The sequence below is a fragment of the Erpetoichthys calabaricus genome, chromosome 14, assembly GCF_900747795.2.
Source record: "Erpetoichthys calabaricus chromosome 14, fErpCal1.3, whole genome shotgun sequence".
Lineage (NCBI taxonomy): Eukaryota > Metazoa > Chordata > Cladistia > Polypteriformes > Polypteridae > Erpetoichthys > Erpetoichthys calabaricus.
Genome location: NC_041407.2, coordinates 82,044,126 through 82,070,964, shown reverse-complemented (window position 1 = coordinate 82,070,964; position 26,839 = coordinate 82,044,126). Strand labels below are relative to the sequence as shown.

Genomic DNA, 26,839 nt, shown 5'->3' with positions numbered 1-26,839 from the left:
CAAAAACTGTGTGCAAGTGTACCTAGAAGAATTGATGCTGTTTTGAAGGCAAAGGGTGGTCACACCAAATATTGATTTGATTTAGATTTCTCTTTTGTTCATTCACTGCATTTTGTTGATTGATGAAAATAAATGATTAACACTTCCATTTTTGAAAGCATTCTTTGTTTACAGCATTTTTTCACATCTGCCTAAAACTTTTGCACAGTACTGTAGAAAGACCACATTTTTTTTTTTAATACAGTTTAAGCCTTAAAATACCCCTCCCACGTGCTTTAAACACATGTAAACTTATTAAAACACACTTTGGATACACACATGATACACGGATGTCGGGGTAAAGATATGAGTAACATAATAATCATCATCGGTTTTACCTTCTCGTGTATGGTCAAGGTCTTCCTCTGGCGCTTAGGCTCACTGCTACCAGAAGGCTTACAAGATGCAGGACGCTTGGGAGCCATCATAGGGCTTAAAACAAACGAAAAGCTCACAAAAGTTTGCTCACAAAAGTCAGACCACAAGCAAGGTACACGGTACGCGATTCGTCAGGGACCCACGCTCGCTGTTCTTGCGAGATTACACCACGTTAGCAGCAGCTAATCAGAGCCCAAGAGAATAAAATCTGCTCTGATTGGTTGAGTCTCCTCTTTCAGCCAATAACGGGCTTTGTAAGAAATCATCTGGGTGCTGTAACACGAAACTCTTTGTCTGCTGAAAACCATATGCTCTGTTATGAATTGGCTGCAAAGTACACTACAGGTAGGATGTACTTATTGAATTTTTCCGCAATATAGCGGGGGCGCGATAGCTGAACCGCGATAGAGCGGGGGATTACTGTATGCTTATTTGTCTCTTTAAATACTGCTTGCACAATGTGTTGTCTGGAATGTATTGCTTTTGTTCACTTGCCACCTCATACTTAGTGTGTTTTGAAAGGCAATCTTATCACGCTCATTTTTTATGTTTTGATACATAAATTTAGTAGGAAATGCAATTGTTCAAAAAATAAAAAGCTTTTTTAAGAACTGCCCATTAGCTGACAGTGAAATGAATTAGTGTCGATCTGTTCTCTCAGGCAGCATCTGACTATGTATGAGGGTTTAAAGGTGCTTTGAACTAGGGGTTCATAAAATCTTGAGTCAAAAGGAAAGAGAGAACCATGAATGAGAGTTCAAGCAAAAACTGCTGTGAAGAGTTTACTAATCCCAAGACATAAAATATTGTAAGGTCACTAGGGCTCCTTGTCTCATCCGCCATCCATTTTATACAAATCACACAGGTGAGTCTAGAGCTGTCAGTGAAGTGGGAATATATGGGGGTTTTTTTTCCCCTCTGTGTTATATCTTATACAGTATTAAACAATCTCCGTTGTCTTTCTACAAAGTCGCATGATCATTAATAGAGAATAGCTCTTGCATTATTACTTATTTTGGGAGCTTCTGCTGTTTGCAGTAGTAAGTGCTGAAATTTGCTAGTAGTTTCTGTACTAATCTGTTTTCCCATCACAACAAATTTTGCCTTTTTTTTTTTTTTTCTTTTTTTAAACTCTTTCAGCATTTGGTAAAGGATCTTCATCTCTAAGGCACTTTGACTAGGCCACATACTGGCATAAATTCAATTTGCTCTCAGTCGATCTCCTGCAAGTCTTTTAGTTCTTCATCCCCTGCATAATCGACTTGAGAGGACAGCAAGCAAGGCTTTAACTGAGGCACACACTTTGTATGAGACAAGCCAGCAGAGTTGCTATGGAGATGGTCCCCTTGAGGGCAGGAGGACAGTTTTACAGCTAAATTGCTGCACCCCACCCATCTGCAGAGGTTGGCAGAAGTCAAAGCTAATTAAAGTGTCTATTTCTATCTGTAGCTTAAAGGGGTGGGATTGGTGATTTTTTTTTTTTTTCTTCCCCAGGAGCAGGGAGCCCTCTAGTGGAAATCTAAAAGTATATGCATTACAGTCAGCTGGCTGACTGAACTGTGCTAGTGGTTGATATTATAGTGTTGTTTCAGAGTTTTGAAAATACATTCTTTCAGCATTTGAAAAGTAAACATCTTTATTTTTTTGTATATTGTCTTTCAAGATGACAACCTTATGTTTTCCAGTTCATCCCACTCAGCGTTAATAGAACAAAGTAAAGGTGAAAACTTTGCAAGTGTGCCAGGAGTGCATGTTTAGTCATTCTGTTTTAATTGCGATTGCACAAATAGTACACAGCAAAGAATGTGCTATCTTTAATCAGAAACTCGTCATTCCTGTCACCAGCTGTCAAATAGTATAGCACTCTTTAAAGCAGCTTTTAAAAGTAAAAACTTTTGCCATAACAGTTTGAGGAAGAGACAAGTTTAGACTTAGTTCCTGTTTTAATTTTTCTATAGCTTCAAAAGGTTTGCACTTTTAACATGTTGCAATGCTGCCAGTTTCTCTTTTTTTGTGTTGGCAGAGAGAGGCTTGTGACCTTGCATGCTTCAATCGAAATGAGGTTCTAGTGTATCACTCTGCACTCATATCTTTATCTCATATTTGCCAGCAATGTCCTATCACCAACAGGAACCATCTCTAACATAATGTGCTTAGAGAAAAAAAAGTGCTGCTCTTAAATAGTTGCATGAGTTCTGCGAGAGATCCTTAGAGGAAACTGCGAGAAGTCACAACAAACAGTTTGTGCATTAGGACCTATTTAGGTTTGAAAAGTGGGGTCTTTTTCAAAATTTCTTATTTTTGTTTGAGCTATACTTTTAATTGACATTGTGCTGAAACTGACTGAACATGCATTCATTATCAAGGGTGGCTAGTGAGATAATGAGCATGCATCTTTTTAGTGATTTTTTGCTTTTTTTTCCTTTTTAAAATTAATTCCCCCGACTGACATTATTTTAATAATAAAAAAAAGTTGTATTCTTGACCCTTAAGTCTCTTAGCTTCTTAATGATTTGGAATGATTTTCCTTTCTTTAATCTTGCACACTTATAGTAATGCTCATTGCTGTCTTTTATTACAATTCAATCTACACAATGTTATCTTTTTTATGATTGGAGCACAAGACAAAGTTCAGATTATCAAATAGCTTTGTGTTTACAAAATGTTCTCTTTATTTTTCTTTCAATCCCCTCGTTGGGGGGGGGGGGGGGGGGGGGTGGTGATGTTTTGCAGATTTTTGTCATATGTACTCTTAACTGGCTTTCTGTTAATTTTAAAGCCACCTTAACGCTACTTCTGGATTTAGGGTTTGTCAGACTTGCTGACTTCAGGTGCTGATCTTCTCATAGAACAGCTTTTTAATAATAATAATACATTTTATTTATTTGTAGGCGCCTTTCTAAGCACTCAAGGACACCAAACAATAGATAAAACACAGATTATAAACAAAACTAAAATACAAAAATTAAAATCGGACAGAGCAATAGTATTCAAAGAGAAAAAGCAGTCTTAAACAAATGAGATTTAAGTTTAGATTTGAAAAATTAAAATGATTCAGTATTTCTAAGTTCAGATGGTAGTGAGTTCCAGAGCTGGGGAACAGAGCAACTGAATGCTCTGCTCCCTATAGTGGTAAGACGGACGAAGGGGACAGTGGATGAAGTAAGAGGATCTAAGGGTACGGGAGGTAATGGCAACATTGAGGAGGTCAGACAGATATGGAGGGGGCAAAGTTGTGAATAGCCTTAAAAGTTAACAGAAGAATTTTGAATTGAATGTGGAACTTAACTGGAAGCCAATGAAGCTGCTGCAAAACGGGAGTGATCTGATGAGTAGAGGGGGTTCTAGTAATGATGCGGGTAGCTGAATTCTGGACCAGTTGAAGGTTATAAAGAGATTTGCGAGAATGCCCAAAGAAAAGGGAATTGCAATAATCCAGACGAGAAGTGACCAGGCTATGAACAAGGATAGCAGTGGTGTGGGGAGTGAGGGAGGGGTGAATTACAATTAATGTTACACAAGAGGAAATCTGCAGACCAGGAGATGTTATTGATGTGAGACTGAAAGGATAAAGTATTGTCAAGGATGAGAACCAGACTCTTAACCTGTCGGGAAGGGGAGACAGAGGAATTATCAATAGCAAATAAAAAATGATCAGTTTTGGATAATGTTGATTTGGTACCAATGAGGAGAACCTCAGTTTTGTCACTATTTAAGAAAATTTGAAGAGTTTGATTTCTGCTATGCAATCAATAAGTGAGGAGGGTGGAAAGGATGCGGCCTGAGAGGTAGGATCTGAACCAGTCTAGTGGAGTGTGGGTAATTCCAATCGAAGATAATCTATTGAGAAGAGTAGTGTGACAAATAGTGTCAAAGGCTGCACTCAGATCAAGGAGGATAAGAATAGTAATTAAACCAGAATCAGCTGCCATAAGGAGGTCATTAGTAATTTTTATAAGTGCTATTTCTGTACTTTGGAGGGGACGAAAAATAGACTGGAACTGTTCATACATATTATTTTGAGATAAATGAGAATTAAGTTGAGTAGCCGCTATTTTTTCAAGAAATAGATTAAAAATAGGACGAAAATTACTGAAATTACTTGAATCGGCACCAGGTTTTTTCAGTTTTGGGGTTATTGCAGCAGTTTTAAAAGATGAAGGAACAGTACCAGTAGTGAGAGAAGAGTGGATTATAGCAGAAATAAGAAGGACCAGAGAGGGGAGTCAGGCTTGGACCAGAACTGTAGGGAGGGGGTCCAGTTGACAGGTGGATGGCTTAGACTTACAGACAAGATCTGAGATTTCTGAGAAGTAGGAAGCTGAAAAGAGGAAAATGAGTGAGTTGGTGGGTGAAATTCAAATGAAGTACTGGAGGAATCCGTACAGACAGACTGATGAATCTTCTGGATTTTTTCATTAGAAAAGGACATAAGGGAATTGCAAGAATCAGTTGAGTAAAAGTGAGAAGGTAAAGAATCCGGGGGTTGTATGATATTGTTAAGTAGTGAAAACAATGTCTTGGTGTTACCTTCATTGGAAGAAATAATGTGAGTATAATAGTTAGATTTAGTATGGACAATACAGTCCTTGTAATAAAGTATATGGTTTTTGTACATCTCTTTGTGAACAGAGTCCAGTTGTTTTTATACAACCGTTCAAGTTGCCGGCCTTTGGCTTTCAAAAGCCGAAGTTCAGGCGTGAACCAGGAAGCAGAAAAGGAGAAAGAAACAGATCTAGTTTTTAATGGAGCGACAGAATTGAGAATACCATTAAACCCAGTGTTCTAGTGTGAGACCAGTTCTTCAAGGGTGGATAAATTATGAATGTCCATAAGGGAATCAGTACTAGAGGAAACAGAGTCTAAGTTAATATTCTTAATATTACGGAGAGACATGAGACAGGAAAGCTTAGTATTGGAAAGTGAAAGTTTAACATTGAATGAAATAAGAAAATGATCAGTTATGGGGAGTTCATCTGCAGTACAATCAAGCCGGGGTAACTCCAGAACAGCAAATCAAATCCAAGCTATGTCCTTTGGAATGAGTGGGAGCATCAGTATGCTGCCAGAATCCAAAACTCTCAAGGCAGGATGCGCAGTTTTTCCATTCTGCCATGGTACATAAAACATGAGACAGATGAGTGTCTCTTCTGTTTATGAATTCCAAAACATCCTTGTTCCTCATTGCTGCATTATATGCATTGTAATTTCAGATAAGCATTCATTGGTTGTCAGCACTCATGCATACAGATTCCACCAGTATGACTAAGGACAAAAATCAAACCATGGCATGAGTTACAGACTGGTTGGATTGAGGCATGTTGTATGTCAGAGTGAATGCATAATACTTGCTACAATTATATAAATAAAGGCTGTGGCTAAAAATGACTCGAAAAATCATCTAATGTGACATTTTTGTCTTATGTCTTCATGGTCTGTTTTGGTTTAGCTGGTAATATCCATTCTTTAGACTTCCCTTCATAATTTAGTTTTGAAATGTCAGCCAGCTGCTCTTTGGACCTTTTCAAGTGTTAAGACTGAAATATGTAGACCAAACTTTAGCACAACTGTGCATATAAACGTTCTTTGACTTGTGTCTCTAATCGTGCAGTATGTAAATTTCAATCCCTTTAGCCTATTCAGTTTGTTTATTCACACTCTTAAGTCCCTGTTAAGAACTGTTGTGGATTGACTAGCATTGACAAATCTTTTTCTTCTTTGTAAAAGTTTGTGTATACCTTAAATTTCAGTTATTATAGCAACTCATTTTTGTAATATGTTATTTATTGATTTTAAAATCAATTAGACATGAAAAAAAACTACTTAAATCCATGTTTTTTCCATACATTAATGTTAAATCAATATTGACTCCTGTCCCGTACCAGTTTGGTAAACTGTGTGATCAAAACTCCCAACATACAGTAGACCCATGAACATGCTGAGAAATTGAAAAGATTAATAGAGACCTGTCTTATTTTAAAACATCATCATTGAGTTCTTGTGAAAACTGATGAATTCTTCCAGCTGAATAAGGTGATGAGTGAGCAATCTAGACTAAGACACAACAATAGACTTTTCCTGGCCATCTTTGAATAATAGTAAAATCCGAAACTATCAGACAAAGATTCCCCCCCCCCCCCCCCTCCCCCCAAACAACTGAATGTAGGACATTGCCAAAACATATGTCGTAGAGAGAGAGATGCTTTGTAACATAAGTCACAATTCAGGTGTTGCCTTGGATATATTTTGAATAGTCTTATTTGAGATTAATGTATTTGATGTACTTTAGTATTTTAAAATGAATTACACAACACAGATTGAGGAGACTTGCATCTTATTGATCACTGGTTTCCTTATTTATGTGAAATTTTACCTTAAAAATAGTAAGGTGCTGTTCAGGTGGTTGCTTTAGATACCCTATGGATATACTGTTTGAGAACAGTTGATAAAATCTGCCCATGTCTTCATTGTATAGTGTAGTGATGGATGGATATTGATGAATGATTATAAGTTTGGCAGGTGTATTCTAAAAAAAAAAGTTCTATCTTCTAAATAGTTCAGGTAGTATTTAATGGGAAGATCATATTTGAAGTCTATTTCTAGAATTCAAACCTGTTGTCAGTATAGAAGTCTGTAAAGATATTAATACCCAGTAACATACTGCATGTATGTTAAGCAGTGGATAGGTAAAGGGGGAGCTGGAATAGATGATTATTGTGACTGGAGCTATTGACAACAGTGTCTTGGATTTAAAGTGTTTCTTATATTGGCACCATATTTTGAGCGAATGATACATTACTGAATTATTGGTAAACTCCCTAGCAGTTTTACAATATTCATGAACTTGGAGAGGCGGCAGCTAACTCTTAGGAATTGCCCATTGAAGAGGATGTGGAACCACCTATTCTTGCTGCCCCACTTTCGTAAGACAACACCGGCAATACCATATCTTAGCTGTATTGCTGCCATACGAGTCCTATTAATCTTTGTCTGGAAAAAATCGCTCCAGATGGACAGTGTTTTTAGTTAAAACTTCAAGCCTTGCCCTCTGTTTCTGAGGTGTTTCATTTGCACATTGTTGCGCGGCAGTGTTTGCTGCCCACTGGTCGTTTGTAGTGATGTGCATGCAAGCGCCATTTAGTGGCTGTGGTTGAGTGTGAGCAGAGCGGACTGCTCCACACACACACACACACACACACAGGTCTTTCGTTTTGTGTATGGCTAATTGTTGACAATCAATAGGCATAAGATCAAGGTAAATAGTGATGAGTTTAAAGAGCACTTCCTCCTCTTGGTTAACCAACACGTATGGCTTTCTTTCTTACTGCTTCCTTCTTTTGTATTATAGTACATATTTTCATGACCCAGTAATAAAATTTTAAATTTGGTAATTCCAGGTTGCCCTCGCTTCTTTTGAAGAAGTTGGAAAATTGCGTTAATGATACACTGTTCATTTGGAAACAATAAAAAAAACAAGTAACAATAACGTATCTAATATTTTAAGGAAAGATTTGCTTATGTAGTGATATTCTGAACAAAATATTTGAATTTAGGAAGGACATGGATTTTTAACAGAAATGATTCATCCAGCTGTGAGAAGAAGACATTACAATTTTATTAATCTCCTGTTTGATTCTTTGAATCAGATTGCTACATTGAATTTGAATAGATCTTTATTTTTTGTAACTGTACTTCCTAAGATATCTTAACTGTTCAGAGGTAGTTGGAGAAAGTGAAGTAATACAGGTTTGGTCTGATGTACAGGACTGTTGGATGGACGCAGTACACTGTTCTAGTATATTTTCTACATAGAGATCCTGTAGGCTTCCTTTGATATATTCAGTATCCAGTATATAATATGTAAAATGAGAGTTGTGCATGAAAGTGAAGTGTGTTCAAGCAAATTTGAGCACTGTATCTTACTTATGCACAAATAACATCAAACATGTGGCAAGTTTCTGGCTTTGGTTTCCAACCTGCTAAGTTTCATTTTGGAGTTTGTATGGCAAGTAGACTTTCTAAGCTTCCTTTTCTTTAGCAACCCAAAAAGCTGCATTTTTACATTAATTAGTGAATGGCTTGGTTTCTGCATAGTTCCCAGTGTTCCTTAGCTAGACAGTAGCTTGTAGATTCAGGAAGCTGGTAGGCAAATAAATGATTAAAAAAAATTGCAAAGCATGCAGGACTTACCCTTGAATTGGTGTTGACAACAGAGAAGTTAAGGGTGCTACAGTAGGTTTGGCAAAACCACTAAGCTGTCTCTTAAGCTAGCACTGTTGTAATAAATTTAATCACCTTAAAACATTTACTGAAACTAGCTTTTGTAAGTGGTGATCTTTTGAGGAAAATATAACCGAAGCACAACCTTTTGCTTTATATGACTAAAAGTTCCTTCTTCGTAAGTAAAGACACTTGTATCTTGACAATGTTCAAGTAGCATTGAATGACTTTTAGGGGAAATATACAGGTGTTTTCATGAAACATTTAGTACATCTTAACTTTGTTTGAAGTTTACATTGTGAAGCACTAAGGGCTTATAATAAAGCTTTACACAGGGTGAGTCAAAATTATGTTAACATTTGAATAGCGGAAACAATTTATTCACAAAACATACTTCAATATGTGCAAGATGATTTACAGGAATGTCTCAACCTGTTCGCCATCATGGTCAACACATTTATAATAATAATAATAATAATAATAATTCATTACATTTATATAGCGCTTTTCTCAGTACTCAAAGCACTGTCCACACAGGGAGGAACTGGGAAGCGAACCCATAATCTTCCACAGTCTCCTTACTGCAAAGCAGCAGCACTACCACTGCGCCACCTGTGATTTATCATATGTGTCACATAAATTGTCCACAAAAATTGTATGTAAGTATATACATAGCAGTACCATTAGTGTTAACATAATTTCGACTCACCCTGTACTTTAGTGCATTCTGTATCAAGTGAATTCCTGTTTGCTGTAGCAACATATGCTAGTGAAATCCTTGCTCACCACTTCCTGTGCGCTTTTATTGTTTTGAGTAGATGCAGGGATAAATAAAGTGTCAGTATCAAGCATAACTGTGATATGGCAATTGTTACATCATGTTGCGTATTGTGCCTGTATGTCCTCACAGGTGGCGCAGTGGTAGTGCTGCTGCTTTGCAGTAAGGAGACTGTGGAAGATTGCGGGTTCGCTTCCTGGTTCCTCCCTGTGTGGATAGCGCTTTGAGTACTGAGAAAAGCGCTATATAAATGTAATGAATTATTATTCTGTCTGACTATTTTTAATTTAGGTTTAAACCTTTTTCAGATGATTATGTGCTGAGCTTCACAGTGAATAGTTTACTGGTAAAATGGGATACTGATTGTTTTGAGATGCTGTATTTGTGAGTTCAAAGGTGTAAATAGTAAGCGTATGTTTTGCTTATTCCAGCTGGTGTCTAATGTACTTGTTAATTCCTATTATGAAGTGCTGCAAATGCTTGTCTTCTGATTTGGGTCAATTATTCAACAGCTATGCTATCTGGAGGCTCACCTGACAGACAAATTTTTTATGTCGCTGTCTGCTTAATTATGCATTTTTAACGTTTTTTTTTCCTGTTTTTTTTTCTTTCATAGATTATTGGCGTAATAAACTAAGTTAAAATGCCACTGGTAACAAGAAACATTGAGCCTCGACACCTCTGCCGACAGACTCTGCCCAACAGTATAAAAAGTGAACTGGAATGTGTTACCAACATCACCCTTTCCAACATCATTCGGCAGCTTGGTAGTCTCAGTGAGTAACCTCTTTGGGCTCAACCCTGTGAGCATGTTGAACAGTTTTATCCTATTTAGAGAGTTTAATATATTTATGCCTTTACAGAGATGTTCATTTGTTTAATATGTAGGGATGCAGTGGAGAAGATTTAGAATTTTATGATATAAAACTTAAACATAAGGCACTATATTCAGCTTTTTAAAATTCAAGACTTGTTTCCATTGTGCTATGCTTTTCTTAAATTTCAATATAAATATTATATCTTAAATTTGTACTCCCTGACATATTACTAATCATTTGTTTCAGTATATTGATCATGTGGTTTAATTTCTACATGTTTAGTGGCTGATTATAGCTACTGATAGGTGAACTTGTAAAATATTTTAACATCAGAAACCATTATGTTAAATTTGTCTACTGTGGGTTATTAAGTGTCCCATTAAAAGCTTAGGTTTACTTCATGCTGAGATAAACTCTGCATTTCATAACTTAGATACTAAGAGCTTTGAGGAGCGAATTCACTTGGGAATTTAAAAGGCATACATTTTATACTGTTGTGTTGCTGATGGCCTTTTCGGACAACTGGTGTTCAAGAAGGAAGGTTTTCTTCTTGTGGTTTCTGTGATGGAATAGATGGTGGTGGTGGTTCTCCGTTTGTTTTAAGGGCAATGATTTGTGTCAAGCAGATGTTCCCTATACATTTACACTTCTACCTCCAGCCTGTAATCTCACAAGGAAGGATGAAACTGTGGGTTCATGCCAAATTTACGACTGACCCTCTCTCCCCTGTCTATAATAGCAGAATCCGAGATCTATCGGGTGAGGTAAGATTTTTAAAATGTTTAATTGTTTAGTTCATGGCAGTCTTCTCTTTCTGTTGTTAGAGTGGGTATTTACTTCTGTTTCCCATCTACTTCAAGGCCCAAAGTATTGTGCTGTCGGAGATAAACTTTTCCAAATTTGTGTTGTAAAGAGCAGTTATCTGAGAATTTGTGGAACTTCTGTTTGTTTTGATGAGTCTGTCTGTTCTTCTGTCAGCTTTCTTGTTGACAATGCATTTTCAGCCACAGAACTGCTACTCACTGGATGTTTCATGTTTTTCATAGCTTCCTTTGTGTAAAAAAAAAAAAAAAAAAAAAAAAATCTGACTGTAATGTGTGAAAATTGCAGAGTGGCCGCTATCCAAGTTCTGGCATGAGATGTCATACTGCAGTCAAAGAACAGGCCATTTAGCCCAACAAAACTTGTCAATCCAATTTTTCTAAAATGACAAAACAACGTCTACCATAGTGTTTTGTAACTTACTCTGTATATCTGTAGTTCTTGGGTTAGGGGGTGTGGCTGTCTAGTGTTTGCGCAAAAGTTACCCCTAACTAGCCTCAGTCTCTCCCCAGTGTTCTTGTTCATAATCTCCTTTAAAGACAACATCTGGGATCCACCATACTAATTCATTTCACAATTCCATTATGTCATCTCCTAATATTTGCTGGTTAGATCACACATCCTTCCCTTTCTAGTGTTGTCGAGCAATGACTAAACATCTTGACGTGGTCTGTACTGATTTTGCAAGATAAGTTTCTGTATATTTAAATATGTTAATGAAAATCTTCCAGCATTTGTGGCTTATAATAAATGTTTCTTGTTTCTGAACCAAATCAACCCATAAGCAGAAAACCACAAAATCAAGTATTCTGTTCCTTTTTCTGACCCCTTCAGATATTTACTTTTGCCTTGTAAGTGTGTACCAGGAAGAGTTCACTAATATGCTTTAGTCAAAAGAGAGGCTGCAATATTCAGTTGTTGAAGGACCTCTCGCAAAGGTGATATAGCTTATGGCCAGCCTTTGATATGGCCTGCCAAAAAAGAATGTTGCCACTGGTACATGTTGTGTGCCCATTGGGTGGCCAGAATGTTGACTCCTGCTATATAAATGTAATGAATTATTATTATTATTATTATTATTAAAATGAAGCAGCAGAGCATCCAATATTCTAATGAGAATCTCAGTCTAATAAATTATGAATCTGCGAAACTGAAAAATCATTTTGTTACTGGGGAGGAAACTTGGAGTCATTCCATAGGCTTGAGCCAGTAATCAGTTAACTGGTTCACTACAGTGACGTGCCACTTATTCATGTAAAACTTCACTTGCCAGTGGTATTATTTTAATTATTTTTTTGGACAGCAAAATTTGAACAATTAATTAGGAAACCTTACATTGCTAAATGTTATCAAACCGTAGCAATTAAAATGTTAACTTCAAAAATGAAAAGAGGTATAAAGAATACATGAACACTGTAAGTAATCCATGATGCTACTTGGATGGACTAATACCTACCCTCGCTCTCCAAGCTTTACAGAGTTTAGAAAATTGACTTCTTTTGCTAATGTATTTACAAGTGATTATTGGACAGGTTCTTAGTGATGGTGTGTTTTGATATAAATACATTGGGGAGCGTTTGATTCTGCCCTGTTAGTGAACTTGGATAAGAATAATAATAAGATATTACATTGAAGATCGGTATTTTTTCAAATCCAGGCATAGCGTGTTTACTTTGGATTAATTTCAGTTTCATACCAAATTATAAAATTGAGCTAGCTGTCTTTAAAGATGCCATTTGATCCTGTTGTTTGAAAATTGTGATTGTTAAATTGTCAAAAACGAGAAGTTTGTGGAGACACTGAAAACACTCCCCCAGGCTTTTGCTTATTTGATGCCTGTCACTCTTTTATAGTTCGCCTCACCATCCACATTTATGCACCTTAGTATACTGGGAAAAGGGTGTTAAGGATAGAGCTTAAAAGGATAGAGGAAAAGCGGAAGGGCTAAGAGAAGGTTTATAGATGTGTTGAGAGAGGACATGCAGGTGATGGATGTGACAGAGCAAGATACTGAAGACAGGACGATATGGAAGAAGATGATCCGTTGTGGCAACCCCTAACAGGAATAGCTGACAGAAGAAGATTTTATTAAAATGATTTATTATGATTAGTGTTTGTTTAGATTCCCACTGTTTATAAATAAAGGCACATTTAAGCAATTTGTTTAAATACAATACAATACAGTACAATTTATTTTCTGTATAGCCCAAAATCACACAAGAAGTGCTGCAATGGGTTTAACAGGCCCTGCCTCTTGACAGCCCCCCAGCCTTGACTCTCTAAGAAGACAAGAAAAAACTCCCAAACTTCCCAACTCCCTTGTAGGGAAAAAATGAAGAAACCTTGGGAAAGGCAGTTCAAAGAGAGACCCCTTTCCAGGTAGGTTGGGTGTGCAGTGGGTGTTAAAAAGAAGGGGGTCAATACAATACAGTACAATACACAGAATAGAACAAATCCTCAATACAGTATAGAAATAAAATTTTTAGAAGTACAGAGTAGAATTTAACAGTAGATGATATCACATAATATGATTTGGATTTATTTAGAGTCCTGGAGACCTCATTCATTAAGCTGCCTCCCCCATTTGGCCATTCCACAGCTAAAATAGCGCTAATCCAATGAAAGGACCCCTCTTTCCCACAGTTCCTGCAATCCTCCATCAGAGATGACTTTACCTTAGACAGGCAAAACAACTTGGCAGGTGGGTGCCACATTTGAGTACCGAGAAGAGAAACCGAATAGGTGAAGGTTAGTATCAAATTATAACTATCATGTTACTTATGTTTTAGTGCCAATGACTAACAACAAAGATGCAGTCTGTACAGTTAATCAGCAGCTCTAGTCAGGATATGCTAAACTGAAGTAGTGAGTCTTCAGCTGGGATTTAAAAGCTGAGACCGAATGGGCATCTCTTATAGTAGCAGGCAGACCATTCCATAGTTTAGGGGCTCTGTAACTAAAAGCTCGACCTCCCACCGTTATTTTATTAATTCTTGGAATCATAAGCGGACGGCATCTTGAGATCTTAATGTGCGCTCGGGTTTGTAAGTCATGATAAGTTCAGACAAGTAAGCCGGACCTTGACCATTTAATTCTTTATATGTTAAAAGGAGGATTTTGAAATCTGCCCTAAACTTAACTGGGAGCCAGTGTTAGGATTTAAGAACTGGAGTTATGTGTTCGTATTTTCTTGTTCTTGTAGTAAGAATTGCAGCAGCATTTTGGATTAACTGGAGGCTGTATAAAGAACAGTTTGAACATCCAGTGAACACCGCATTGCAGTAGTCAATCCTACTAGAGATAAATGCATGAATTCATTTCTCAGAATCCTGTTTATTTAGAAAGCGCTTTAATTTCCCAACATTTTTAAGATGGAAGAAACATGATTTGAACAACTTTGTAATATGCGCTTTAAATGACATGCTAGAGTCAAAGATAACTCCTAGATTGCAGGCTGATTCAATAAAATTAATTGTGATTCCAACGTAGTTAAATGTGACAAAATATTGACAAAATAAATGTGACATTCCCTCTAACAATTAACATCTCTGTTTTATCTGTGTTTAAAGACAAGTAGTTCTCATCCATCCACTCCTTTAATTCACTAACACAACTAATTAAAGACAACATCGGAGAAACTTCATTTGATCTAAATGAAAGGTATAATTGGGTGTCATCTGCATACGAGTGAAAATTAACATTGTTTCCTAATGATAGATCCCAGTGGAAGCGTGTAAAGTGAAAACAGTAAAGGTCCCAGTACTGAGCCCTGCGGGACACCATATCTCACTTCAGTGTATAATGATGGAGTACTGTCAGCATGTTTCTGTACATATTGAAATCGATTTGATAAATAAGAACTAAACCAAGCGAGCACAGTGCCTGTAGTAAGCCCAACATCATTTTCTAGCATGTGCAGTAAAATAGAATGGTCAGTGGTGTCAAATGCTGCACTTAAGTCTAACAACATAATTACAGTGGAGTTTCCTTCATCAGAGGATATCAGAATGTCGTTTACATCCCGCGTTAGTGCTGTTTCTGTACTATGACCAGTGCGGAAACCAGACTGGAATTTCTCAAATAAATTGTAATGCGTAAGGTGTGACTGAATCTGACTGGCGACTACTTTTTCTAGTATTTTAGAGAGAGAGGGTAAATTTGAAATAGGCCTATAATTATTTAGTATGTGTGGGTCTAGGTCTGACTTTTTAAGTAATGGTTTAATGACTGACACTTTTAGTGCATCAGGTACTGTGCCATGCAATAATGAACTACTGATAATGTTTAGAATAGGCGCTGCAAGAACATCCATTGAACTTTTTACTAGTTTTGTTGACACTGGATCTAGGGAACAAGAAGTGGATTTCATTTTTGAAATAAAAGTTAAGACTTCCTGCCCAGTTACAGGATTAAAATTACTAACATGCTGAATGCAATGTGAGACAGGGTCTGCTAAGCTAGTACAGTGGAACCTCTGTTTGCGAGCATAATTCGTTCCGGAAACGTGCTCGCAGTCCAAAGCATTCGTATGTCAAAGTGAATTTCCCCATAAGAAATAATGGAAACTCAGATGATTCGTTCCACAACCCAGAACTATTCATATAAAAATGATTTATACAAAATATAAAGTAAAAATACATAAAACAAATTAACCTGTACTTTACCTTTGAAAAGAATCATGGCTGGTGTGAGTTTGTAAACTCTTGTGGGATTCCACCCAATGGGATGACACGTGGAAGAGCGTCCCAAAGCAATCGCAGTCTCCCAGCGCTGTAGCAGTTCGCCGTAAAAGCGAATCCGAAAAGATCGCAGACATGCTATAAGTGCCTGCTGTCGATGGGTGATACAAGGGACATTATAAATGCGCAGGGCACAGTACTACTTGGCCACGACCCTGCCTGACTGCTGTGTCTGTGTATAGGAGAGTGCCAGATCCTGCTACAATAAATAACCGCGCTGTTGCTGTTTCAAGCTGGATAAAGCTGGCATTGTTAACACTAGAATTACCAGAGCCTACGAAAAAACTTGTAGATCCGGCCCACCTTAACACTAGAATTACCAGAGCCTACGAAAAAACTCGTAGATCCGGCCCACCTTAAAACCGTTCTCACCTCTCTTTTGTCTTCTAAATGTGCCGATTAAGACGAGCAGCCGGCTATTCCATCCCCCACCGTCGCAGAACATTCACTAAGTTTTCCCAGCTCATGCCTTGTTTGATTATCTGGGAGTGACTGAACTGCTGGAGTTTTAGAATGGAAATAATAGATCGCTATTTGGAATACATGCATTTCATGCGTGTTCCGTTTCTACAGTAATCTGTGTAAACACATTGCTAAAACAGAAACTTTTTCATATTTTAGTAATAAATGTTACAAAATGTAGGTATAAACTATAGAATCTGTGAAGCCTGAAGTCCAAACATCAAATAAACACTTTCACAAAAGGTTCAAGGATGATACAAAAGCTTCCGTGGCTTAACGCTACGGTTTGCTGACTTGAGGCACAGCTGCCCTACAGAGACCAGAGTTCGATTCCCAGCTTTGGAGAAAGTGGTTTTTTTTTCCTCAAACGGGCATTGAATTTATAAATTGGTACAGTATGTACTGTAAATCGTTAAGTTTAAAATGTCAATCGCGGTTATTTCTGTTGATTAATTCATGCTTTTTTACTTAGAGTCAGAACAGGAGCTTTTTCAGCTTATTCAGCTTCTGATCTGACGCAAACAGCGCCAGTATAACTTCACACCCGATCTGACACTGTTCGTTTTCAAATAATATTGCATTACTTCGACGATGTTTTCTGATTGGTACTATTCGCGTCATAAAATGATTTCTTCAAAACGTCACATATATTTGTCTCTTTCTTTTTTTTAAAATATGCGTTGTAGCACGCAGCAACTGGCCACCTGCATGTTCTTGCACGCACTGAATAAGACAGCGCTATGTGCAATCATCAGATTCAAATGTTAACAGTTATATAGCACGGAATGGAAATCAGCAGTTCTTAGCATTCCACCACGCAAACAGTCATATCAACCGCCTACTGCAACTTGCTTTCTTTTTGCTTCGGTTATAGTCTTGAATAAAATAAGCACTTGTTTTGTTATACTTTTACATCAACATATGTTCCTGTGCTTGAGCGACACGGCATGCTCAAAAAATACACGTGTAATGCCACAAAAAGTGCATGCAGACACTTCAGTTCGCAAGCATCGGTACGAAAATGCAGTCACAAGTACACTGCAGAACTATAGTGCGTCTTTATGTGAAAACAGCAGTGTCAGATGGGGAGTGTCTGATGATTGCATATAGCGCTGAAGTTACTGCTCTTTACTATGCTTTTCTCTGCATGTCCTGGAGTACAAAAGAAACAGCAACACGTGGGGACTGGCAATATTGGGGTAAAAAAAAACACGCGGTCGTATGTATCGTGATACACTGAAGAGCTATAGCGCGTCTTTATGTGAAAACAGCAGTGTCAGGTGGGGGCGGTGGTAGGGAAGGATCCTGAACGTGACTGAGACAATGAAAAGTGAATTAAAAAAAAAATAAACAAAGCTAACCTTTACAAATATCATAAATTACACCGGCTGTTACAGACTGAAATCAAATGTATCTTTCTTTTTTCTAAAATAGTGAAAATAAGAACACTTCTCAAAAGGGAGTTGTGCAGGATTGAACTCATGACCTTCCGATTCCCAGTCAGCGACTGATACTGTTGTGCCACGGAAACCGTGATAGCTAATGAGTGTCAATGTCACACACTAAGGCAGCTTTTTTTGGCGGTGGCTTTTTTTTTGTACTTTTTGTGAAAGTGTTTCTTTGATATTTGGACTTCAGGCTTCATACATTATATAGTTTATGCCTACATTTTGTCATTTGCTACTAGAATATAAAAAACGTTTCTGTTTTAACAATATGTTTACACAGATTACTGTAGAAATGCAACACATATGAAATACGTTTGTTCCAAATAACAATCTATTATTTCCACTCTAAAACTCCACTTCACTCCCAGATAATCAATCAAGGCATGAGCTGGGAAAAGTTCATTTACGTTCTAAGTCATTGGGGGGATGGAATAGCCGGCTGCTGGCAGCTTGTCTTTATCAGTACACTAGCAAAATACCCGCGCTTCGCAGCGGAGAAGTAGTGTGTTAAAGAGGTTATGAAAAAGTAAAGGAAACATTTTAAAAATAACGTAACATGATTGTCAATGTAATTGTGTTGTCATTGTTATGAGTGTTGCTGTCATATATATATACATATACACATATACACACACATATACACACATATACAGATATATTATATATACATATACACATATATTTTTTATATATATATATATATATATATATATATATATATATATATATATATATATATATATATATATACACACACATACATACATACATATACACACATAGATGCACTTACAATAACATAGAAATCAATATAAACAACATTAACATCATTATCATATGAGAATATGAAGTAATATATAAGAAGCACATTTCATATAAATATAAATTATTAAACAGTAAAATGTTCTTGTATAATTTGCTACCGTGGCTTTTCGTTGGTCTGTCCAGGATTTTAAATCACCTGTAGCTTGCAAACCGTTTCACCTATTGACTTGAAATCTGGTACACATATAATACGTCACGTCTGCTATCCGCTTTATGGGTGATGATTGTATTACTCTTTTTATGTTTATTTTATTTTAGAATCAACTCCTATCTGCGCACACCAGGGCGGCCGTGGGCAGATGCGTATGGTGTATTCACTCCATGTTATCGTGCATTGCGCTGTCACTGGTATTTTGATAAAAGAATTTGAACAATATATAAGAAGCGTATAAATTATTAAACAGTAAAACATTAACATTTAAGAAGTAAAGTTACATTGAGTACTACTGCAGTGCCTTCGGGTATACCTCATTTTTTGTTTGCCCATTACATGCTTAAATGTATAAATTTTTTGGTGTACCTACCCGAGAACACGCGACATATAACCGAGCGTGGGAGAAGCATGGATTTTAAACACGCGTTGAGTTCATCTGCTGGTCTCCCTCGTGGAATAACTGGTAATGTTTGACTAAAATGTACAGCGAGTAAAACGACATTACCTCCTTTTTTTTTTTTTTTACGATCTCTGAGATGTTGCTTTTTTCGGTTCAAGGCTTCATAAGCTCTTTTATGTGCCATGGTGTACTTAATAAGTAGGAATTATCCGAAACCATCATCTTTGAATGTTGCAAGACTTTCGCCTTGTATGTAGATCGGGGTAATTACATTCATTGCATTCCTAGTCTGAATCACAATCTGATTGTATGGGTGGTTACCTGGCACTGTAGGGTTGCCACCCGTCCTTTAAAATACGGAATCGTGCCGCGTTTGAGAATGAAATTGCGCGTCCTGTTTTGAATCAATACTGGACGGGATTTATCCCGTATTTTTTTTATCATTTTTTTTTTAAAGCAGCGTGTCATGCAAATCATCCCACACGCATTTTATGAAGATGCCTCCTTTCCTACTTTTGATTGGGTAATACTTGATGTCATCGTTAGTTTGATTGGTCTTTTTAACTGTCCAGTGAGGAGGGCGTGTCTTTTAAGTAGAGTCTGGAAAGTGTTGGCACTGAGATGTGGCGTCAGCGCCAGAGTTGAAGCCCCTAATGTTGCGGTCAGCAAGTCGGCTAACATCCGCCATGTGCCGTCTTTCAGTTGCGAGAAGCAGATCATAGAATGGTTGAAACTGTTGCCCCTAACATTGCGCCACGGCGTGTGGTTCGTTTATACCTCGTGTGTTCTCATTAAACTTTTATGTCGCGAATATGTTATTGCAATCCGCAGCAGGAGCGTTTCTATAAACTTAATTTAAACTTACGTTTTACACCGTGCTTTGTTTCCCTTATGAACATGCTTGTATGCTTAACTCGCTCCGTTCTCAATTGTTTAATTAATTTTTTGCTCTTCGCTGTTTGCGGCTGTTCCTCCATTTCCCCCTACTTCGTTCTTTTATCTCGCGAATATGTTATTGCAATCCTTAACGGGAGCGTTTCAATAAACTGATTGAAAATAGTTTTGCATTTACCTTTTTAGTAAAAGGCGAGCTTTTAAGCCTGAGAAATCACCACGTAAATGCACACGTTTAATTGGACATGTGTTAATATGTATGGTTACACAGTATTAAAAGACAGTGAACAACGTCAGTTACCTTTGTTCCCGCGTTTGATAAAAGGTGAGCTTTTAAGCCTGAGAAATCACCCCGTAAATGCACACGTTTAATTGCACATGTGTTAATATGTATGCTTACACAGTATTAAAAGACAGTCAAAAATTAACGTCATTTACCTTCATTCCCGCGTGTGACTCGTGCTGTAAATGTCTTCCTTGTTTTTAGTTCACGTGATTACGTAGGAGGCGTGATGACGCGATACGTGACTCCGCCTCCTCCATTACAGTGTATGGACAAAAAATATGTTCCAGTTATGACCATTACGCTTTGAATTTCGAAATGAAACCTGCCTAAATTTTGTAAGTAAGCTGTAAGGAATGAGCCTGCCAAATTTCAGCCTTCCACCTACACGGGAAGTTGGAGAATTAGTGATGAGTGAGTCAGTCAGTCAGTCAGTCAGTGAGGGCTTTGCCTTTTATTATTATAGATTTAGATGACAAAAGACGCTGGCGGAGAATAGGAAACGATTGCCCACAATCCCGCAGCGAGAGAGAGAACCATCAGCTCAGTTGTGATCACATGACGCTCCGCAGACAAAGTGTATACATACTACTCGTATTGCAAGACCTCGCTCGTTTATCAAATCAAAATTTATTAAAAATTTTAGCACGTCTTGCAAAACACTCGTAAACCAAGTTACTCGCAAACCGAAGTTCCACTGAATTTGGTTTGTACTGTGATGCTGAAATCTGGGATGTTATATTTTTAATTTTCTCACTGAAGAAGTTCATAAAGTCTGTACTGCTAATATCTATTGGTATTTTGCACTGTAGATCTGAATTTCCATTTGTTAATTTAGCCACTGTTCTAAACAGTACCCGAGGATTTTTATTATTGCTATCTATTATTGTAGAATAGTATTCTGAGCGAGCTTTAAAGAGAGCTTTTTTATATTTTTTAACACTCTGTCCATGCAATTTGAAAGACATGTAGCTTTGTTGTTCTCCATCTGTGCTCCAGTTTTCGAAACTCTAATTTAAGAGTGTGAGTGTTTTCATTAATCCAGGGAGAGTTTCTATGTGCTTTGTTTTAAGGGGAGCCACTGTGTCCAGAGCATCTCTTACAATGTGATGTTAGCTGATCTAAATTGTTTTCCACGTTTACATTTGAGGTTAACTGATCTGAATGGTTTTCCACAATTACACTCAACTTAAAGTATCTATAAATTTTGAAACAGAATTACAATCTACATGTCGCACTGTCTTTGTTTTAATCTGTGAGTGCGTTGGTAAGGGCAGGACTAAATCAAATGTAATTAAGTAGTGATTGGAAATAACTTCATTTAATGGAGTAATATTTAAATTTTGAATTTCCACTTTGTAAGTTATAATTAAATCGAATGTGTGGTTATGATTATGAGTTGGACCTTTGACATTCTGACAATCCTACTGAATTTTACAAATAAGTAAAACATTTGCTAAAAGTGTCAGTTTCCACATCAGTGTGTACATTAAAATCCCCCATCAGTACTACGTGATCATAATTTATAGCCAAATCAGATAAAAGGTTGCTAAATTCAGTCATGAACAATGAATATGGCCCTGGTGGTCTGTAGACTAGCGCTATAATTGTGTTGGAATCTGTTTTAATATTTAAAATGAATGCCTCAAAGTATGTAAAGTCGCCTAAATTTTTAGACGTGATTTGCATTTTGTTACAATGAATTACTCCAAGGCCTCCTCCTTAACCAGAATCTCTAGACTTATGAAGGAACGAGTATCCATCTGGTGACACCTCAGCTAGGGGAACAGTGTCACATTTACTAAGCCAGGTTTCAGTGAGAAGACACAGATTAGATTTTGTACTTAATATAATATCATTTACCAAAACAGCTTTACTGCCAAGATAGCGAATGTTCAATAAGCAGCATTTAAAACTGCATGCTTCTTTCTGAACTGATGATATATTTTTTGTTTTAATTTGAAGTAAATTTCTATTACAGATGCCCCTAGTGGAGGGTCTGCTTTTTATCCCTTGGACTAATTATACACCTTATTTTTTGATTATCGGGTAATTTACGGTTTGCATCAAGATTAAATTTACTGGATACCCCACAACAAGGATTATGTGTAACAGCTTCAGGACAGTAACAGGTGGGATAAACAACAGCCTGTGATATAAGAGCACATGACTGCAGCCTGGATGTTGCTCTAATCCGTCAACCAGGCATTTTTGCTGCCATATTTTAGAATAATACATAAGATCCCCTCCAGTTAGGATGAAGACCATCTCTTAGTGCTGGGCGGTATACCGGTTCATAACGAAAACCGTTTTTTATTTTTTTTATGATATGGATTTTTCTTATACCACAACACCGGTTTAAATTGCCTAAACGACGTTCGGAACATGGCTTCAAGTGGGGACCTTTTTTCACTGCTACACCGCTAAACACAGATTTGTTGCACTAGGGCTCTTTTTCACTGCTACACCACCAAATAGTGGGTGGTAACATAGGTATGCCGCACGGTGAAAATGGACAGAGAGCATTCCGAAACTGAACTAAAAGTTGAACATGATGAACAGAAGAACTTTTGCCGAAAAAAAAGGAGTCACATCCGTCGCCTGGAGATACTTTAGTTTTAAAAGGTCAGATGTGTCAATACTGTTTCTATACTACTGGATAGTACTGCAAGCCAAGTTGTACTTGTTTTTGTACTTGCTAGTGTATGTTTTGCGTGTATTCATCCTGTGCTGGCGACTCGTTCAGAGATGGGCGCAACTCTGAATGGATGGCATAATTAAACATGTATAACGAAGATATTTTTAAAGTTCTGAACACTCCGTCGGCTAAGTTAATAACTAGTTTTTTAATTTCACAAAGACGTTTATCGTGTGGTGATTGGTAATGTGGAGAAAGAAAAAGGAAAGATAGGAACTGGGGTTTTGGTAGAGAGCAGGAATATCATGAAGTGAATGGATTCTGTGTGGTGATTGCTGCAGGCGCCTGCTCTTAGTGCGGGGGAAGTCAGTTTAAGAAGCGTAGTGATTAACGACTGGGTCGGGGAACACTTAACACAAAGTATTTGATGTGCTGCATTAACTTGTGACGGGGTTTGAGAAAATCTAGTAAATTAAACATTGATTTTAGGATGAAGTTTAGTTTACAACATTCTACTTTAATTATAAAATAAACTATGAGAATAAAGTGGAAATGTCTACTTTAATCTTGACATATTCAACATGTAGAATTTATTCTCGACATATAGTTTGTTTTTTTCTTCCGTGTCCATATTTTTTTTTTCTTCACAGTGGCCCTAATGTGCTTCCATAGGGCTACACCACAAACAGCATTATAAATGCAAGTTGCAGTTTTTATTATTTATGTATATAGCTTAGCTTGAAGCAAGGTCCATATTAATGCAGTTTGCCTAAATGATGGTACAGTTGGTAAGATGTCATCACCAAGTTGCACTTGTTTTATTTTATTTTAATTTGGTGAATACTGTGTAATGCACCTGGGCTTGAAGCTTTGAAGTAATGGTGGAACTATCAGTAATACTATTATGTATTTTATTATTATTTATTAGTTTAAATATTATGCAGTTTAATGATGGTAAAATTGTTTAAAAAGTCACTTTAACGTGTCAGTGGACAGAGATTGTTAACATTAACAGAAAGTGTAGTTGGTTTACAAAAAATATTTACTATTTATTCTTTTTCTAAGACGTGTTCAGTGCAATCCAACGTTTGACGAACACCTCTGGATATTTTACTAAGTCTAAATGCCTCTTTGGATGGTTGAAAATATGTTGTCAAAATCATAGTTTAAGCTTTTGCAAAATTTGTTCAATTAAAGGTTCTATATTTTGACTGCATCTGTCATGCAATGTGCTTCCTTCTCTTTAGTGCCACCCCCTTGAAAACTATCACTTTATGAGGCCATGCAAACCTGGATTAATACTTGTGTGCACATTAAAATGTCTTTTTGTACGATGTACAATTCTCATAACAGTCTAATAGGTTATTCTTAGCCAGTGTACTGCAGTAATTGCAGTGGAAAATGTGGTTAACATCCACTCATGCATGGGGAAAAAAATACTGTCTTAATACCGTGAAAGCGGCAGAATTTAGAAAAATACCGTGATATAGAATTTTAGTCATACCACCCACCTCTACCATCTCTTTTGAAAAATCCAGGCCTTTCCCAAAAATCATCCCAATTGTTCACAAACACAATGCTTTTATTTGCACACCAGGATTCTAGCCAGCAGTGAAGGGAATGCAATCTGCTATAAATCACATCCCCTCTATATAATCTTGGTAAGGGGCCAGATACAACTAAATTCCGACATTTTCTTTTAGCTTTGGTGCATAGAGAGATGAAGTTCCTCTTTAATACCTCAGATTGCTGTAAATAAATATCATTAGTGCCGATAATAAGGTAGATACTTCGTTGGCGACAGTCTATTGCGGCCTCTATGTCAGAAATCTTGGCCCCCGCGAGGCATTTAACATTAAATGCTGGTTTAACATAGTTTGGAATTCTAACATTCTGCACTATGGAATCGCCAATTATGAGCACTTTATTATTCTCCGTTTCCACAGGCGCGCTACGGAGTGCTCAGAATCTGTTCTGGGTCAGAATTGGTGACCTGGGTGCCAAGGGACTACATTTTGGCTTCTTAGACCCCCGTCTTACTGTTAACCACTCGCACTGTGGCTGACTTGGTGCTGCTGACTTCGGCCGCGCACTGACTACAGTGGGACCTGAAGAGACTGAAGCCGAATCAGAAGTAGCTGAATTGCCTAAACAAACCGAGTTGATCCAATTTTCGGTTTGCCTAATTGCTATCAGGTTCCTAACGCGGTCCTCCGATTTGTGTATTTTCCCGACCAACTCTAAATTAACTAAACACTTTTGGCAGGTGAAGCTGTCTACACTGTCGGCCGGAAAACCTGAACTGTACATGCTGCAGGACACACAACATATAAACGTGCCCTCAATGGGCAGAGAGCAGATAGAACTTGCATTTAGTGTTGATATCATCTTCTCCATTTTTGTAGTAACTTCGGTGCTTCAGTGCTTTCTGCGTTCAGCTGAATCACTAAGAGACTGTTGGCTTTAAGTTTCCACCACCTGCTGAGCGATCGGCTTTGATTTCTTACTGCCGGTTATTTCTCCTGATCCGCTGCCGGCTTTACTTCAGTTGAACTTACTCGGGTGTTTGCGAAGGGCAAAAACTATAATCACAATATCGCCTTAAATACCACAAATTATCTATCATCTGTATTTTTGTTAGTTGTCCCAATAGGGTAAAGCCTAATACAGTAGTATTTTTTCCGACACCAAAGAAATTGTGAGTCTAAACCAAGGCTGACAAGGTCATGTGCACAGTATTTATGGCTTGAGAATGTACAGTAGTTTGTAAGTTATAATTAGACTTTAAAAAGCTCACATAAACAGTTAATAACACACTGATTTCTTTTGGTATTTGTGGCATTCAGTTAGGGGGAAAAATGGTAAAGAAAATTGACTGTTCCGGGCTTCATTATGTTTGTGTATCATACGTATGTATCAGTGGTGCCCAACTCCGATCCTGGAGGGCTACTGTGGCTGCAGATTTTACTTCCTGCCACTTCATCACTGACTATTACTGCTGTTAATTCCCTTCTTTTCACTTCTTAATTCCCTTCTTTTCACTTCATTTTATTTTCCTTGTTAAATAAGACTCGGAACTCTGAATTGATTCTTTTTTTCTGAAAATTGCAGCCATACAAAAATGAGATGTAAAGTAAGCCAACAGATGGCCAGCTATGTTGGGGCCTCAAACTCCAACCAATTTCCCTCCCACCAGTTTCTTAATTAGAAGCTGATTGTTGTTGTTGTTAAACCCATTCTTTAATTCCATGACTTGTTGGTGCTCTTATTCTGCCACAGCAAACATTTCCAAAATGCTTGATTTTTCTTTTTTCTAAGACCACCATCAAAATGTTTTGTGGACGTCGAACAGATCAGCATTAACAAGAACTTCACCTTTCTTTATGTTCAGATATTGTATGCTAGGCACAGGTTAGCTAGTCATGCGTTAGCTAGTTTTATATTTCATTATTATTTAATTGCTAAATAATAAATACTCTTACACCCTGTGGGAATTTTTCAGTAATTTCCACCTGAAGGGAGAACACCATAATAAAGCCTTATTCTGCAATAAATAAGTTTTAGGGAAAAAATTACTGTTCTTTAACGTATAACTTTTCAAATGTGATATAAATTATGTTTGTGTCAAATTTAAGCTTTCCTCAAAAAGTGATACCAAAATAACAAAAAAAAAACATAGACACTGTGGTTTTCCCAAGTTATTGTTATAAAATACAGTTTATTTCATCTTCAAACAATGCCAGGTCAGTTTATTCATCTCTGATGTGTTCCCAGATATGTGAACTATACCTGTGAAAAGGTTCATGTTGATAACACAAAGAAATAAATAGTTACAGCATTTGGCACCATGGGCACCCCTCCCACCTCCAGAAGTTTTCCATGCAGAGACAGAGAAATTGGGAGCATGTAGAAATAGTATGCTGCTAGGCAGGGATGCCCAA

General features: G+C 37.3%; 1 protein-coding gene across 1 annotated transcript in view; it reads left to right on the top strand.

Annotated features, from left to right (window-relative positions):
- The window catches only part of wasf2 (WASP family member 2), a 66,483-nt gene that overhangs the window by 18,250 nt on the left and 21,394 nt on the right, over positions 1 to 26,839 (top strand). The window contains exon 2 of the mRNA XM_028819926.2: positions 10,032 to 10,191. Within this exon, the coding sequence (XP_028675759.1) occupies positions 10,059 to 10,191 (133 nt within the window). The 5' untranslated portion in view covers positions 10,032 to 10,058. The remainder of the gene's footprint in view (positions 1 to 10,031; positions 10,192 to 26,839) is intronic.